The sequence below is a fragment of the Acinonyx jubatus genome, chromosome B3, assembly GCF_027475565.1.
Source record: "Acinonyx jubatus isolate Ajub_Pintada_27869175 chromosome B3, VMU_Ajub_asm_v1.0, whole genome shotgun sequence".
Lineage (NCBI taxonomy): Eukaryota > Metazoa > Chordata > Mammalia > Carnivora > Felidae > Acinonyx > Acinonyx jubatus.
The window spans coordinates 47,587,471-47,603,849 of NC_069386.1; the positions used below are offsets into that span (position 1 = coordinate 47,587,471).

The 16,379-nt window shown below is 35.4% G+C and overlaps 1 protein-coding gene across 4 annotated transcripts in view; it reads left to right on the forward strand.

Annotated features, from left to right (window-relative positions):
- The window catches only part of RFX7 (regulatory factor X7), a 132,240-nt gene that overhangs the window by 102,900 nt on the left and 12,961 nt on the right, over positions 1-16,379 (forward strand). For all 4 annotated transcript variants that reach the window (XM_053223983.1, XM_027067317.2, XM_027067316.2 and 1 more), the window contains one exon: positions 15,846-15,962. In XM_053223983.1, coding sequence (XP_053079958.1) covers positions 15,846-15,962 — 117 coding nt within the window. The remainder of the gene's footprint in view (positions 1-15,845; positions 15,963-16,379) is intronic.

Here is a 16,379-nt window from a genome sequence, read left to right on the forward strand (position 1 = left end):
TGGGTCTGCATTTTTAGTTATATTTGTACACAGTGTGAGGTAGGTACCCAAATTCATTCTTTGCTCATTGATACCTAGTTGTCCCAGCATCATTTGTTGAAAAGACTATTTCTTCCCCCATTGAATGGTCTTGGCATCCTTGTGGAAAATCATTTGACCATGTATGTATGGGCTTGTTTCCAGATTCTGAATTCTGTTCCATTGTTATATATCTTTCTTTATGCTAGTCTTGCACTGTCTTGATTAGTTTAGTTTTATAGTAAGTTTTGGAATTGGGAAGTGTGAATCTTCTAAATTTTTTCCTTTTCCAGGTTATTTTGACTCCTCTGTGTCCTTTAATTTCCATGTGCATTTTAGCATCAGTTTGTCAGTGTCTGTAAGGAAAGCAGTTAGAATTTCCATGAAGATTGCCGTGCATCTGTAGATCAGTTCAGGAGTATTGCCATCTTAACAATATTACTTCTTTTAATCCTTGAACATGTGATATATATCAGCTTACTTAAGTCTTTAATTTTTTTCAAGGATGTTTTGTAGCTTTTATGTATATACCTTACACTTCTTCTTAAATTTTTTTTTCTGTTTTTATTTTTGAGAGAGAGAGAGAGAGAGAGACAGAGTGCAAGTGGGGGTGGGGCAGAGAGAGAGGGAGACACAATCTGAAGCAGGCTCTAGGCTCTGAGCTGTCAGCACAGAGCCTGATGCGGGGCTCGAACTCATGAACTGTGAGATCATGACCTGAGCTGAAGTCAGACGCTTAAACCGACTGAGCCACTCAGGTGCCCCCACCTTATACTTCTTAATTAAGTTTATTCCTAAGGGTTGTTTGGGTTTTTTTTTTTTAATGATACTGTGAATGGAGTTACTTTTTAAATTTCATTTTTGATTGTTGCTAGTGTATAGAAATAATAATTTTTATATATTGATCTTGTGTCCTTCAGTCTTGCTGAACTAGTTTGTTAGCTCTGTGATAGTTTTTTAGTACATTCCTTAGAATTTTCTATATATAATATGTCATCTGAGAATAGAGATAGCTTTACCGCTTTCTTTCCTATTTGGCTTCTTTCCATTTCCTTGCCTAATTGCCCTTGCTGGAATTTTAGTACAGTGTTAAATAGAAATGGTGAGAGTGGACATCCTTCTCTTCTGCCCACTTTGAAAGAGGAAGATTTCAGTGTCTCACCATTAAGTATGATGTTTGTTAGCAGTCAGTCTTCCATAGATGACTTTTATCAGGGTGAGGAACTTGCATTGTGCTTCTACCTTGTTGGATGTTGACGTTTGTCAGATACTTTTTCTGCACCTGTTGAGATGATCATATCGAGATTTTTCCCCTATGCAATTAATACAGTATATTACATTATTGATTTGATTAATTTTTGTATGTTGAATCCATCTTTATTCCTGAGATAAATCACACCTGGTCATGGTGTATAGTTTTATATATGCTGATTGATTCAGTTTGCTAGTATTTTGTTAAGGATTTTTGTATCTGTATTCATAAGGACTTTTATTTTTCTTTCTTGTGATGTCTTTGTCTGATTTTGGAATCAGGGTAATGTTGGCCGTACAGAATGAATGACTTTGGAAGTATTCCCTCTTCTATTTTTATGAAAGAATTTATGAAGGATTGGTATGAACTGTTTGGTAGAATTCACCAGTGTGAGACCATCTAGGCCTAGATTCTTCTTTGTAGATACTTTTTAAATTAGTAATTCAATCTCCTTTTATAGGTCAGATTGTCTTATTCCTTTTTGAGTCCATTTTGATAATTTATGTCTTTAGGAATTTGTCTATTTTGTGTAGCTTATCCTATCTGTTGGCGTATAGTTTTCCATAGTATTCTCTTACAGTATCTTTTCTTTCTCTAAGGTATACCTATAAGATTAGTAGTAATATTTCTCATTTATTCTTGATTTTAGTTATTTGAGTCTTTTTTCTTAAATCTTAGTTTAGCTAGAGGTTTATTAGATTTATTGATCTTTTCAAAGAATCAACTTTGGGGCTTGTTAATTTTTTTCTATTGGTTTTCTATTGCCTATTGATTACCACTCTACTCCTTACAGTGCCCTCTTTGTGCCTGCCTTAGGTTTGGCTTCCTCTTACTTTTCAAATTTCTTAACATGGAAGATTAGGTTGTTTATTTGAGACCATTCTTTTTAAATGTAGGCATATGCAGCTATAAGTTTCCCTTTAAGCACTGCTTTCACTGTGTCCCATAAGTTTTGGTATATTGTGTTTCATTTCTATTCCTCTCAAAGTACTAATTCCTCTTGTTATTTCTTCTTAGTTCTATTCTTTATTGAAAGTGGAGTATTGAAATCTAAAATTATTGTTGAAATATCCATTTCTCCCTTCACTATTGTCCATTTTTGTTTTATGTGTTTTGGAGCTCTGTTCTTAGGCACAGAATAGGTTATAATTATTATATCTTCTTGATTGATTAACCCTTTTATTGTGAAATAATGACTTTCTTGGTTTCTAGCCACAATTTTTGTCCTAAAGGCTTTTCCTCTGATGTTAATATAGGCACCCTAGTTCTCTTTTGGTTACTTTTGGCATGCTATGTCTTTTCTGTTCTTTTACTTTTGACTTATTTGGTTTTTTTTTTACTTTAAAATATATATGTAATATGTGTCAAACATATAGTTTGATAATATTTTATTCTAAATCCATTCTGCCTCTCCCTGCCTTTTAATTGAAAAGGTTAAATGTAAGTGAACATTTAATGTAATTATGAGGTAGGATTTCCATTTGCCATTTTTGCTATTTCCTGTATGTTTTTGTCTGTTTTTGTTCTTCAGTTCCCCCATTACTGACTTCATATTAAATGGGTATTATACAATGAATCATTTTTATTCCCTTGTTGTTTCTTTTAGTATATATATTTTTAAATTATTTTCATATGTGGTTATCCTAGAGATTGTAGTTAACACATTAATTTATAAAAAACTTGTTTGGATTAATACCAATGTAATTTCAAAAGTATGCAAAATCTTTCACTCCTATATGTATACGTTCTCTCCCATAACCCCATTCATCTTATGCATTGTGTACCCATCAACACAAACTTATATTTGGTGCTTTGTGCAGCTGTCTTTTAGATCAGATGAAAGAATAAAGGACTCAGAAGAAAAAATATATTTAGACTGAATTTTATATTTATTATATGGCTACCTTTACTGGTGCTCTTTATTTCTTCTGGTGGATTCAAGTTAGTGTTTGGTGTCCTTTCATTGAAGCTTGAATGACCCCCCCTTTAGTATTTCCTGTAGAACCAGTCTGCTAGTGTTGAATTGTGATGTTTTTATCCAGTCATTGAAGTCTCTACTCAGCTTAGTGGCCAGCTATTGATTGGACAGAGATTTCTTTAAATAACTTGAACCAATAAATCTCCCAGTCTTTACCAAAGGGCTATGTGTGTGTTGGGGCATACCATAAACAGTCAAGCAATTGACAGCTCTTCTTAATCCTCTACTACGTGCTTTTGTGGAGCCTCAAGTTTAGCCAGAGGTGAGAGCTTGGGGTTTTCTAGGGTCTTGAGATGCGCACAGCCCTTTGCATGTGTATGGCCTTCTAGATTCCCAGGAATAAGGTGGAGCTTTCCAAAGCTTCTATGGACGTCTTATTTACCAGTTTTTCCTTTTAAGTTTTTTGGTTAGTTTGTTGTCTGCCCAGCTGTTATCCACTGTCTTAGGCAGCCACAAAGTTAAGACATTTGCCTACAATTCTTTTTAATGGTTTCCTCTCCCTACCATTCCATCCCCTCAAGGGAGAAAGCTTTTTGCAGTGGACAAAGCTACAAGACAGATCAGATATAGCCAAAAGTGGGATCATCCACAGAATCCACCACAGAAGACAAATAATGACAGTTCTTTGGGACGTGGCTTTGAGCAAGCTCCAGCTGTGTTATGTTTATTCTAGTGACCACTATGCTGAACTGGGAATGTTGAGCTGTTACTTTTCAAGGCTACTGTTGGATCTTGAGGGAATCAGGGCAAGTTAAAATGATACAAAGCTGTTCTTACTGAAAATCAGCCAGTTTTCTTGGGTAAATGCTCTCTAGTTTACTGCAAGCTTTGGGTTAATTTCCAGAATTCAGAAAAGTTGATATTGACCAGCTTTGCCAGTTTTTTCCATTGTTGTATGGAGAAGTGGATTTCAGTGGCCCTTCCTTTTATTGATGTCACCAAAAGTATAAAGTTGAAATCCATGAATGTTAAAGACCCAGAAATGTTATTTGTAATTCTAACTGCCACACTTTATTGAAAAGTTAACTGAAATGAACCAGCAAATGAAATAGCCATTTTAATCATAAGAAATAAAAACTATTCACCTGGCAGATGAAACCCTCTATAAAGACTTTCTTTAAAAGTCTATAAAAAGTGTAAACTATAAAAAGGACTCCTTCCAAATTGTATTTGATATTTCCCTTTGCTATAGAATGAAGTCCAAAACTTTTATTTTTCAGAGAAAGGCATAATTATATAGTAGAGAAAGATTAAACTTTGAAACTAGCCACATCCAAGTTTGAATCCTAATTTAGACATATGGTGGGGTTTGTAGTTGCAGGCAAGTCCTTAACCTTTAGTGTCAATTTGCTTTCTATCCCTCTGTAAAATACCATACTATTTTTATTAAGGCTTAAAACTATATCTGTAAAATGTTTATCACAATGCTCAGAACATAGTAAGCCCTCAATATATGGCAGCAATTGTTATTATTCAGACTCATCCACAATCCAGCATTTTGGCCGTAGCTGCTACAAATCTTATTTTGTATAAGCCTTTCTTCCCCCTTCTTCCTTTTACCCATTATTTATCCTACACCTTAGCTATTTTGTACCTCTTGAGATTTTAAAAACACAGCCTGCTCTTTTCATTTTTTGTTCACATTTTGTCCTCCACATGAAACAGATCTGCCTCACCCCCATCCCACCCTACCACTCATATGATAAATCTGCTTTTTTTCTAAGGCCCAATTTAAATCCACTTTCTCCATATACCATTGTACCCTTAATTATTTAAATTAAATGACTCCCTTTTCTGTGATCACATGGCACCTTATATATATTTCTGTCATAGCATCTTATTTACAATATTTATTGTAGCTTGTATTGAGGTATAACATACACACTAAAAATTGTACAGATTTTAAGTGTACAACTTGGTAAATTTTCACAAAGTGAGTACACTCATACTGCGAGCATCCGGATCAAGAAACTGAGCATGACATCACCATCATCCCAGAAAGCCGTCTGGGTCCCCTCCTAATCACTCTCTTCCCAGAACCACCACCCTAGCCCTACCAAGAGTAACTGCTCTCCTGGCTTCTGACACCACAGATAAGCTTTGTTTATTTTTTAATATTATATGAACGGGATTATACAATAATTTTTTTAAGGTTTATTTATTTTTGAAAGAGAGAGAGAGACTGACTAGCACACATTAGTGTGCTAATGGGAGAGGGGCAGAGAGAGAGGGAGACTCAGAATCTGAAGCAGGCTCCAGACTCTGAGCTGTCAGCACAGAGCCCAATACGGGGCTTGAACTCACGCACCATTAGATCATGACCTGGGCTGAAGTCAGATGCTTAACCAACTGAGCCACCCAGGCACCCCTATACAGTAATTTATTATCTGTGTTCTTTTTTATTCAACATGTTTGTAAGATTCATGCATTTTGTTTCACATGGTTTTGGTTCCCTCATTCTAATAGCTGTTCACTATTCCATTTATGAATATATACCACCGTTTCTTTGTTCATTTTATTGTGTGTGAACATGAGGGATCCCCCCCCCCACTTTGGGTTTCCATTTGCATTTCCTTGATGACTAAAGTTGAGGGGATTTTTATATGTGTTTTTAGCCAATTGGCTCTCTGCTCTTGTGGAGAATGTATTTAAGTCTTTGTCCATTGTTCTCATTAAAGGCAGGTTAAATATATCTCTTTTATTTCCTGCTGACATAGTTTATAGAAGAATGCCATACTGTATAGTATCTATATGTGTTTATTGGTGTGAGATTTTATGTAGCAAATCAATTGGGGAACTGATCGGTGTCTTAAGAAGGAGCCTTTTGAAAATTAGCAGTGCCACCAGTCATTATGTATTAAATACTCATTATATAAAATTGCTTGGCTCATCAGTGATATAAAAAATCACTCAATAATTAATTACCCTTGTAAATCATTTTTACCTTTCTGTTCCTTAGTTTCCTCATCTACAAAATGGTATGATTGTACAAGATGATGTTGAAGGTTATTGGTGTGTTGTTGTTTTTTTAATGTAGACAACCTTGTTTTTGTCCAGATTTATCCTCTTACTAACAGGATTTTAAGAAATGTTTGAAACTATTGAAGAACTATTAGTATAGTAAAATTGGATTTTGATGGAAATTTAGAGAAGAGAGATGGTTAATCAGGAATTCATTGGGTCAAAGCATTGCTTAAGTGTTTTATTTGTTTTTTAAAGTTTATTTATTTGAGAGAGAGAGAGAGAGAGAATGTGTGCATGAGCAGGGGAAGGGCAGAGAGAAAGAGAGAGAGGGAAACAGAATCCCAAGCAGGCTCTGCATTGTCAGCGTAGAGCCAGATGCGGGGTTTGATTTCACAAACTGTGAGATCATGACCTGAGCTGAAATCAAGGGTTGGATGCTTAATTGGCCTGAGCCACCCAGGTGCTGCATGCGTCCGTGTTTTTGTTCATTCTTAAACTGTAGGCAGTTACTATCTGTATTCATATAATCTGAACATTTTATGTTAGAAGAACTGAAAACTGAGACAATTGAAAAATAAAAATAAGGGTACCACAGGAGCACTGCATACAGAATGTTATCAGCATATGTATATATTTATGTGTGTACACTTGTTATTTTTTTAGATATATAGTCTTTATTTTTAAAAAAAGATACAATACAAATTGAACAAAAGAATAGTTGTTTTAAATGGCTCTTTCATAAGCAACAGTGAGAAATCAAGCCTTTCTTAAGAAATAATAAAAGAAATATTTCCTTTTTTACTGTGATTAAATAGTTAAGGACACAAATTTTTTTCCCTTGGGATTATTATCTAAAATCATGGGTAATAAGCCCCTAAAAAGGAAAGGCAAGTTGAAAGGGAAGACCTGGGTAATGAGGTCACACATGATTATTTGCTTTATATATGCATTATAATTTAACTCTTCTTAAAATTAACGTTGTTGACTTCAGACAAAGTACTCTTTTAGATCTATTGTCCATCATGTAGTTATTTACCACAAAAATAAGGTTACCTGAATTTCAGCAAGTGGTATTTTATCTTAGTCTAAACTTGGCTTAATAGTACTACTAACAGCCCTAAATTCTCGCCAGGGTTTAGATGAGAGACACCATAACTAACCTAACAAACGTACACAGTCCTTTTCCAGCTCTGCTGTCCTCTGGTACAGCAAACCATTGCACTGTGCACTTCTCCAGTGTTCTCCAAGTGTCCTTGCCAAATGCGAGAGTGCAGCAGACTTCGCTTGTGCCTCAGACTTAGCTGTGTAATATTGTTCTACCCAGAATGTGGAACACTAAGAAAAATCAAATCTGTTTATGATCAAGTTTAGGTACTTTCAAAGAGTTTTCTCTCCAGAGTCTCAGGAGCTAATTGTACCTTAAACATATTAGAGAATTTCAACAACTGTTCCACTTTTCAGAGGCTCAAGCTAATTAGATATTTGGCCATATTACTTTCACCTCATTTGTCTTCAGATTACCTGGCAAATGTATTGTGTGATTAATACTTTTAAAGCAATATAACTGTACCCAGCAATATAACTGGGACCTCTCTAAATTCCTCTACCTTTTGTTACCATCTATAATACATGAATGTTAAGCCTCACCAAAACAATAGTGTGGATCTTGTTAAGAAAAGGGGCTTTTAGTAGAAAATCAGTAATTTTTAATAAATTCTTCTCTTTGGGCATGTCTGGCTGGCTCAGTCAGTACAGCATGCAACTCTTGATCTTCAGGTTGTGAGTTTGAGACCCACGTTCGGTGTAGAGATTACTTTAAAAAAAAAGTTAAAAAAATACTTCTCTGTATGAATGTTAGAAAAAAATTCAATGACATAATTTTGGTTGCCTTCCAAGCATTCAGTTTGCTTGTAGTTACTAATTAACAATATTTCCCATCTGTAAGATCAGCTGGATAACTAAATTCTTTCCAGATTTACCTCTCTATGTAAGTTCCTCATCTCTAAAATGTGTATGTATAATAAAAATAACTGAGGAAAATGGTACATGATGGTGATGTAGGAAGATCCTGAACTCCCCTTGTCCCACAGGCGCACTGACTCTACAGCTACATATGAACAGTTTTCCTCTAAAAAAAAACTAAAGACTGGCTGAGTGATGACTACACATTGGACAAATGAGAAGAAAACCACATCCAAGCAGATAAAAGGTCCTGGAACAGAGTCTCACCATAAACCCCACTCTCAGGTGACCCATAATCAGGAGGGAACTCAAAACCCAGAATTCCTCCATGAGGAGCAAAGGATTTGAACACCGCATTGGGCACCATAACTTTTAAGACTTAAACTTGGGAGATGAGCTCCCAAAGTATCTAAGTTTGAAAAGCAACAGGGCTTGTGTCTCAAGATCCCTAAGACTAGTGATCTGCGACACGGCTTTTATTTCTTCAAATAAGAAATAATGGCTGAAAACCTTCCAAATATGAGGAGGAAACATACCCAGATCCATGAAGCCCAGAGAGTTCAAATTAAGATGAACTCAGAGACCCACCCAAGATACATTATAATTAAAATGTTTAAAGACAGAATTTTTAAAGCAGCAAGACAAAAGCAACTTGTTATATACAGGGGAACCCCCTAAGACTATCATCAGTCCATCAGCAGAAAATTTGCAGGCCAGAAGAGAGTGGCAGGATATATTCAATGTGCTGATAGAAAAAAATTTCCAACCAAGAATACTCTACCTGGCAAAGTTATCTTTGAGACTTGAAGGAAAGATAAAGAAAGAGATTTCCAGAGAAATAAAAGCTGAAGGATTTTATCACCACTAAATTGGCCTTAAAAGAAGTATTAAAGGGACTTCTTTAAGCTGAAAAAACACAAACTAATAACAAAATGTATGAAAGAGTAACTCTTACTGCAAAAGTAAATATATAGTAAAAAGGTAGTAATCACTAGTGAAGTTTCAAAGACAAAAGTAAAAATAACTGATTATAATAATTAGTAAAGGATGTATATAAGACAGAAAGATGTAACATAAAAATATAAAATGTGGAAGGTGAGCTTTAAAATGCGATCAAGGGGCGCCTGGGTGGCTCAGTCGGTTAAGCGGCCAACTTCAGCTCAGGTCATGATCTCATGGTCCGTAAGTTCGAGCCCCGCGTCGGGCTCTGTGCTGACAGCTCAGAGCCTGGAGCCTGTTTCAGGTTCTGTGTCTCCCTTTCTCTGACCCTCCCCCGTTCATGCTCTGTCTCCCTCTGTCTCAAAAATAAATAAACGTTAAAAAAAAAATAAAATGCGATCAAACTTAAGTTATAAACTTAGACTATTGTAGGTATAAGTTGTTATATGTAAGCCTTCTGGTAACCACAAAGCAAAAACCTATACTAAATGCTCATATGATAAAGAGAAAGCAATATAAGCATACCACTAAAGAAAGCCATAAAACCACATAGAGAGTGAGGGAAGAAGAAAAGAACAGAGAAGAACTACAAAAACAGCCAGAAAACAATCAACAAGATGACAGTTAAGTACATACCTATCAATAATTTATTTCAGGGATACAAGAGTGGTTTACTGTCTTCAATCAACAGGTGATAGGCCACATTAATAAATTGAAAGATAATCCTATGATTAACTCAGTAAATGCAGAATAAGCATTTGACAGAATTCAATATCCATGATAAAAACCCTCAACAAAGTGGGTTGAGGGAATATACCTCAACATAATAAAGGCCATATATGACAAGTCCACACCTAACATCACACTCAACAGTGAACTGCTGGAAGCTTTTCCTGTAAGATCAGGAACAAGATGTGGATGCCTGCTCTCACTACTTTTCAACATAGTATCGAAAGTCATAGAGCAGTTAGGCAAGAAAAAGAAATTTAAAACATCCAATTTGGAAAAGACATTTGCAGATGATGTGTTACTATATATCAAAAACCCTAAAGACTGGGTCAGCGAGCTGTTAGAGCTAATAATGAATTCAGTAATGTTGCAGGTTACAAAATCAATACACAAAAATCTGTTGTGTCTCTAGACACTAATAATGAACTATCAGAAAGAAGTTAAGAAAACAGTCCTATTCATAATTGCATCAGAAAGAGTAAATTCCTAGGAATAAATTTTGCTAAAGAGATAAAATACCTGTGTACCCTCAAATACAAAACATAAGGGAAAAATTGAAGACACAAATGAAAAGATATTCCATGCTCATGGATTGGAAGAAATAATATTGTTAAAATGTCTGTACTACCCAGAGCAATCTACATAGTCAATGCAATCCCTATTAAATTTTCAATGGCATTTTTCACAGAAATAGAACAAAGAATCCTAAAATTTGTATGGAACTACAAAAGGCCCCAAATAGCCAAAATCATCTTGAGATGGAAGAACAAAGCTGAAGACATCACACTCCCTGATTTCAAACTCTGTTAACAAAGTAACAAGTAATCAAGACACTATGGTACTGGCATAAAAACAGATGGAAGAACAAAGCTGAAGACATCACACTCCCTGATTTCAAACTCTGTTAACAAAGTAACAAGTAATCAAGACACTATGGTACTGGCATAAAAACAGAAAAATGGATCCATGGAACAGAGTAGAGAGCTCAGAAATAAACCCATACATATATGGTCAATTAATTTATGACAGAGGAAGCCAAGAATATACAATGGCATAAGGACAGTCTCTTCAATAAATGGTGTTGGGAAAACTGGACAGCCACATGCCAAAGCATGGAAACTGGACTCCTATCTTAGACCATACCCAAAAACCAACTCAAAGTAATTAGAGACTTGAACATAAGACCTGAAACCGTGAAACTTCTAGAAGAAAATACAGGTCTTGGCTTTGATCTTTTTTTTTTAATCTGGCACCTTAAGTAAAACCAATAAAAGGAAAAATATACAAATGAGACTACATCAAACTAAAATGCTCCTTCACAGCAAAGGAAACTCAACAAAATACAAGAGCAACCTACTGAATATGAGAAAATATTTATAAACTATCTATCATAAGGGGAAAATATGCAAAATTTAGAATTCATACAACCCAATAGCAAAAGGCAAACTGATTAAAAACTGGGTAGAAGATCTAAACAGACATTTTTCCAAAGAAGACTACAGGTGGCCAACAGTTATATGAAAAGTTGCTCAATATCATTAATCATTTGGGAAATGCAAATTAAAACCATAATGAAGTATCACCTCACACCTGTAAGAATTGCTGTTCTCGAAAGGACAAGAAATAGCAAGTGTTGGCGAGGTAGTAAGAAAAGAGAATTCTTAGTGCACTGTTGGTGGGAATGTAAATTGGTTCAGCCACTATGGAAAATAATATGGAGATTCCTCAAAATGTTAAAAATAGAACTGCCATATGATCTAACAGTTCTAGGTACTTACCCAAAAATGAAAACACTAATTCAAAAGGATATCTGCTCCCCCATATTCATCACAACACTATTTACAATAGCCAAGATATGAAAACAACCTAAGTGTCCTTTGATGGATGAATGGATGAAGAGATTGTGGTACATACACACACAAGAATATTATTCACTAGAGAAACAAGTGAAATCTTGCCAGTTCAGGCAATATGGATGGAGCTTGCGGGCATTATGCTAAGTGAAGATAGAGAAAGACAAATACAGTATCATCTCTCTTATGTATGGAATCTTAACAATTTAAAAATAAAAGAAAGTTGGTACAGAGAACTGACTAGTGATTGCCAAAGGCAGGGAGGGGTTCAGGAGGGTGGGAAAAATGGGTGAAGGGGATCAAAAGGTTTTTAAAAAAAAGAATGAATCAAGGGGCACCTGGGTGGCTCAGTTGGTTTAGCATCCAACTTTGGCTCAGGTCATGATCCCATGGTTTGTGACTTCGAGACCTACATCAGCCTCTATACTGACATCTGAGAGCCTGGAGCCTGCTGCAGATTCTGTGTCTCCCTCTGTCTCTGCCCCTCCCCTACTTGCGCGCGCGCGCTCTCTCTCTCAAAAATAAACATAAAAAAAATTAAAAATAAAAAAGTGTGGATCTTGAAATCATTCATGAAGACACTAACATGCCACGAATTGTAGCTCACAGCTGAGAATGTGCCAGTCAGAATTTTTGCTACACAAAGTAAATCTATCTTCTTAGAAATAAAGTAGTTATGCTCTATAACATTTTCTATACATCTAATGCTGTCTTCCTTGATTTTTTACCTGGTAGTGTATCACACTTTTCTTTTTTTTTGCATCACACTTTTTATAGGTAGTAATGTGCTATTGCAGTGAGACAGCTTAAGTGCATTTTAGAGACTAGACTCCTGTATCACCATCCTTATCAATTGACATTTATTGAATTCTGGTACTATAAATAATGTATATATATTTTACATGTAGTGAAATACGTGTACATGTTTTCATATAAATTATGCTAAGGCCATTTTCTTTTACATCTATAAGAAAACAGGAGTTCCTGTATAATATAATGGTTTTGAAACTTCATGTCTTACAAGACGATAAAAACAACTCTGCTGGGGGGAAAAATACCCTGCCTCAAGGTCACTGAGAGAATTAAATAATGTAATGCATACAAATCACTCAAAAATGTCCAGGTATGTTAAGGTATCCTAAGGCTGTATTTTTGCCACTAGTATTTTTGACTAGTTTATATTTTTGTACTTTTAAGCATTGTGTAACTTACATAGTTAATTTATAAATGATATGAATAAACATTGAAGATTGACTCGCTACCAAGGATTTTGAGTGATGTGTTGATGATTATGCTGAATGTTAGGCTTAATTTCAAAGATTGAAAAGCATATTTTTAAAAAAAAGAGTGAGACCAAAAACAAACCCCCCCCCAAAATCTCATTTTAAGAATTGCATTACGGTATTAGTTATCCTGTGAACAGAACATTGTTCCTTCCCATTGTTTTAAGTGTTGGGTAAATATAATCTGACACTGAGTTAGATATTAACTGACACCATATCTTGCCTGATCAACCCGCAGTTAAAATTATGAACCAGGAAAACTAGATGGAAACTAACCAAAATCTCCACATGGGCTGGAATAACCTATAGCTGGTTTCAAAATTATGACTAGGTAACCTAAAAATATTTACTCAGATTAAAGTGAAATCATTGAATATGTCTTCCCATTGGAGAATGGGCTCTAATAATGAAATTCTTTTTCTTTGAAAATTAGAACCACTTAAAATTGAATAGGCCACCTCACAGTATAGAGCCGTCTCTATCAGGGGAAGTGTTCACACTGTCATACTGATGTAACCATCATGTATGAGCATGGTCATTTTCACATCCAGCAGGAAATTAAACCATACAACTTCTGAATGTATTGCCAGTTCTGAGATTTCATAAAATTAAATAAATCTATGACCTATTTCAAGTATGGTTGCTTTTAATTGGGGGCTCTCTGTGTTCTCTTTGACATATAAGATGTCAACTGTAGAATTTTTAATCATAAGCAGTTTTATTCTTAACATTATCTACTATTTGATTCAGGAAGAATAATTTGAGCTGTTTATGTCTACAAGGTACTTATTTATCCACTAAAGAGTATACTAAAGATAAGGTCATTGTAAAAAAAAAAAAAAATCAATCTTCCTAAAGGGGAATTCCTCTCTTCTAATGGAATAAATAAGAATCAAAAAACATGAAATGGGGTGGTCATATTCCAAAGTTACACTCAGGATTTGACAAGCACATTTTGCATTGATCATCTTGATATTTAACTTTGCCAACCTTTCACACATCCCTTCCACCAAAGCAAAAAATTTTGGTATACTAATATAATGAAAAAAACATGAAAACTTAAGTCCCAGAGGGAGAATAGAGTGGATATATTACATCTCTTATTAGACTCATTGTCCTGCTTTTCTTTATCTGGTGTCAGTTCTTTTAGGCATATATATATGCCAATGCTATCACAAGAGCCTAGTGGGCAGTGTTTTCTTTATTGCCTTTTTATGTGTTTCTTTAAGGTTTTTTTGTTTTAAGTATGATGTACTTAATGTCATATTAAGACTTAATGGGACCTCTTAAATCTTCTTAATGCGGACAATACAGTGGTGAACCACATAGATATGGTCACTGCCCTGGTTGCACATATAGCCTAATGGAGGAGAAAAACGATAAGTAAATCAGCCGTTACATAATTATTATAAGTCATGAAAGGAAAGAAACAGAGCACACTCTTAGATAATATGGTGAGGGTGTCACAGGAGAGCGCTGCTTTAGATAAGGTAGTGTTGTTAGAGACACTTTTGAAATAACATTTGAGTTGAAACTTGAAGAATAAGAAAAATAATCTTTTCAGGTTATGTCAAATCCCTGAGGTGCAAAAGAACCAACCTCATTTACATTTTCTTTCTGTGCTTATTTAAACCATAAAAATAACTGATTTAACTTGCTACTGAAATGGTTATGATTTGATGCAGTTCATTTAAATTGTCAGCACCCCAAAATAGTCACCTCTTCATTTTGTACCTTAAACCTGACCCCTGAACCACTCAGAGTGTAACATGTAGTCTCAAGTTAAATATAACATATTAAATCTCTCCCAGTTTGGCTTCTTAAATTCAGGTCACTTTAGGAGTATTGCCAGTGTATTCAGCAGTTTACAAGAACTGAAGTCCCAGTTAACATTATACCCTGTTCACAGTCCTTCCAGTTGTTTTCCTTTGTTTCTTCTTCCTAAATCTCTTTTTGGCTCTTAGCTGCATGGCTTCATCAAGAAGCTGCTCTGGTCCATGCTGAAATTAGGGGTGAGGTGGGGATATTTGATGGGATTACTTTGGAATTCCTCTGACTTCCTCTTTGGTGTTTCTCAGGTAATGGTTCTCTCAGAGGCCAGCAGTTATGAGGAAGGCTTTGGTAGCCAGGACAAGATGTGGGCCTTGACCTGCTGCTGAACTGGTAGAGGAGGGATTGGCTTAGTACCTATGACTGGCAGGTCTAGAGAAAAACAGAATACCTGATTCCAGTAGTAAAGACTTGGCTTGTTTCCCTGTTCCCACTTGAAGTTACTGCCTTACAAAGTACTTTTTTTCCTGGCAATAATAAAAGTGGTAGGGGTGAAGAGAGAACACTGGACTTTGGAATTTCTCTGTGCCTTCATTTTTTTCCCCCTTATCAGTAAAATGAGAGTGTTGGTATAGATGATCCCTAAAGTCCCTTTTAGGTCTAATATATCATGTTTCTCTTTTAAGCCATATAGTTTTGTTTCTGATGTCTGACTTACATAATGTGTATATTGGGAATTATCTCCCTATGTATTAACTTGATACATATGTGGAAATGTCGAGTCCTACTGGTTGAGCTGGATATGCTCATTTCAGAGTGCAGGGTTGGATTGTAATTGAAAAACTTTGTACCACCAGTATCTCTTACTACAAGTTTTTTGTATGCTGTTGAAAGCAGTGGTATTGTATACCCTGAGGATGAAACAAGCTAACTAAACCTGAGTTAGCCTCCAAAGAACAATCAATGAAAATTGTGGTGAATGACTTGAAGATGTGGTTTTTTATTTTGTCAGAGTAGTCAAATTGTATTGAAATAGCACTGTCCTATGTATTCTGAATTTTTTTTTTGCTCTAAATTGGTACCTCCTTCTTTTGCAGGAGCTATTGCGACAATCTTGGTTACCATCCATTAAGTGCTGCTGATTTTGGAAAGATCATGAAAAATGTCTTTCCAAACATGAAGGCACGTCGCCTGGGCACAAGAGGCAAATCTAAATATCCTTTACCAGAATGGTTTTTTTAGTGATCTCTTTAGTAATCACTTATTACAGAACATCTGCTGTTGTAGTTCAACTAGCAACTATATTTAGAAATAAATTTAAGTCAACAGATACAAACAACTCTAAAGCTCTTAGTAGAATAATTGCAAACATTATTTTCCTGGCTATATATCAAACTGCCAGAAAAATAACAAATAGTGGTTTTAGGATTTTGATAGATTTCACCTTGTTCTGTCATTCTTGTGTGTTCTCACTGGTCTGATCTCCTTTTCTTCAATAATAAGAATTAACTGAGACATGCCAGAGTGCAGCAGTAGTAAGTCATATCAATAAAAGTGGAGAAAGATGTTAGCTGTCTTCTTCCTGTAATTTTGAAACATAGGGATCTTCTTGGCAAAATGTACAACATTCA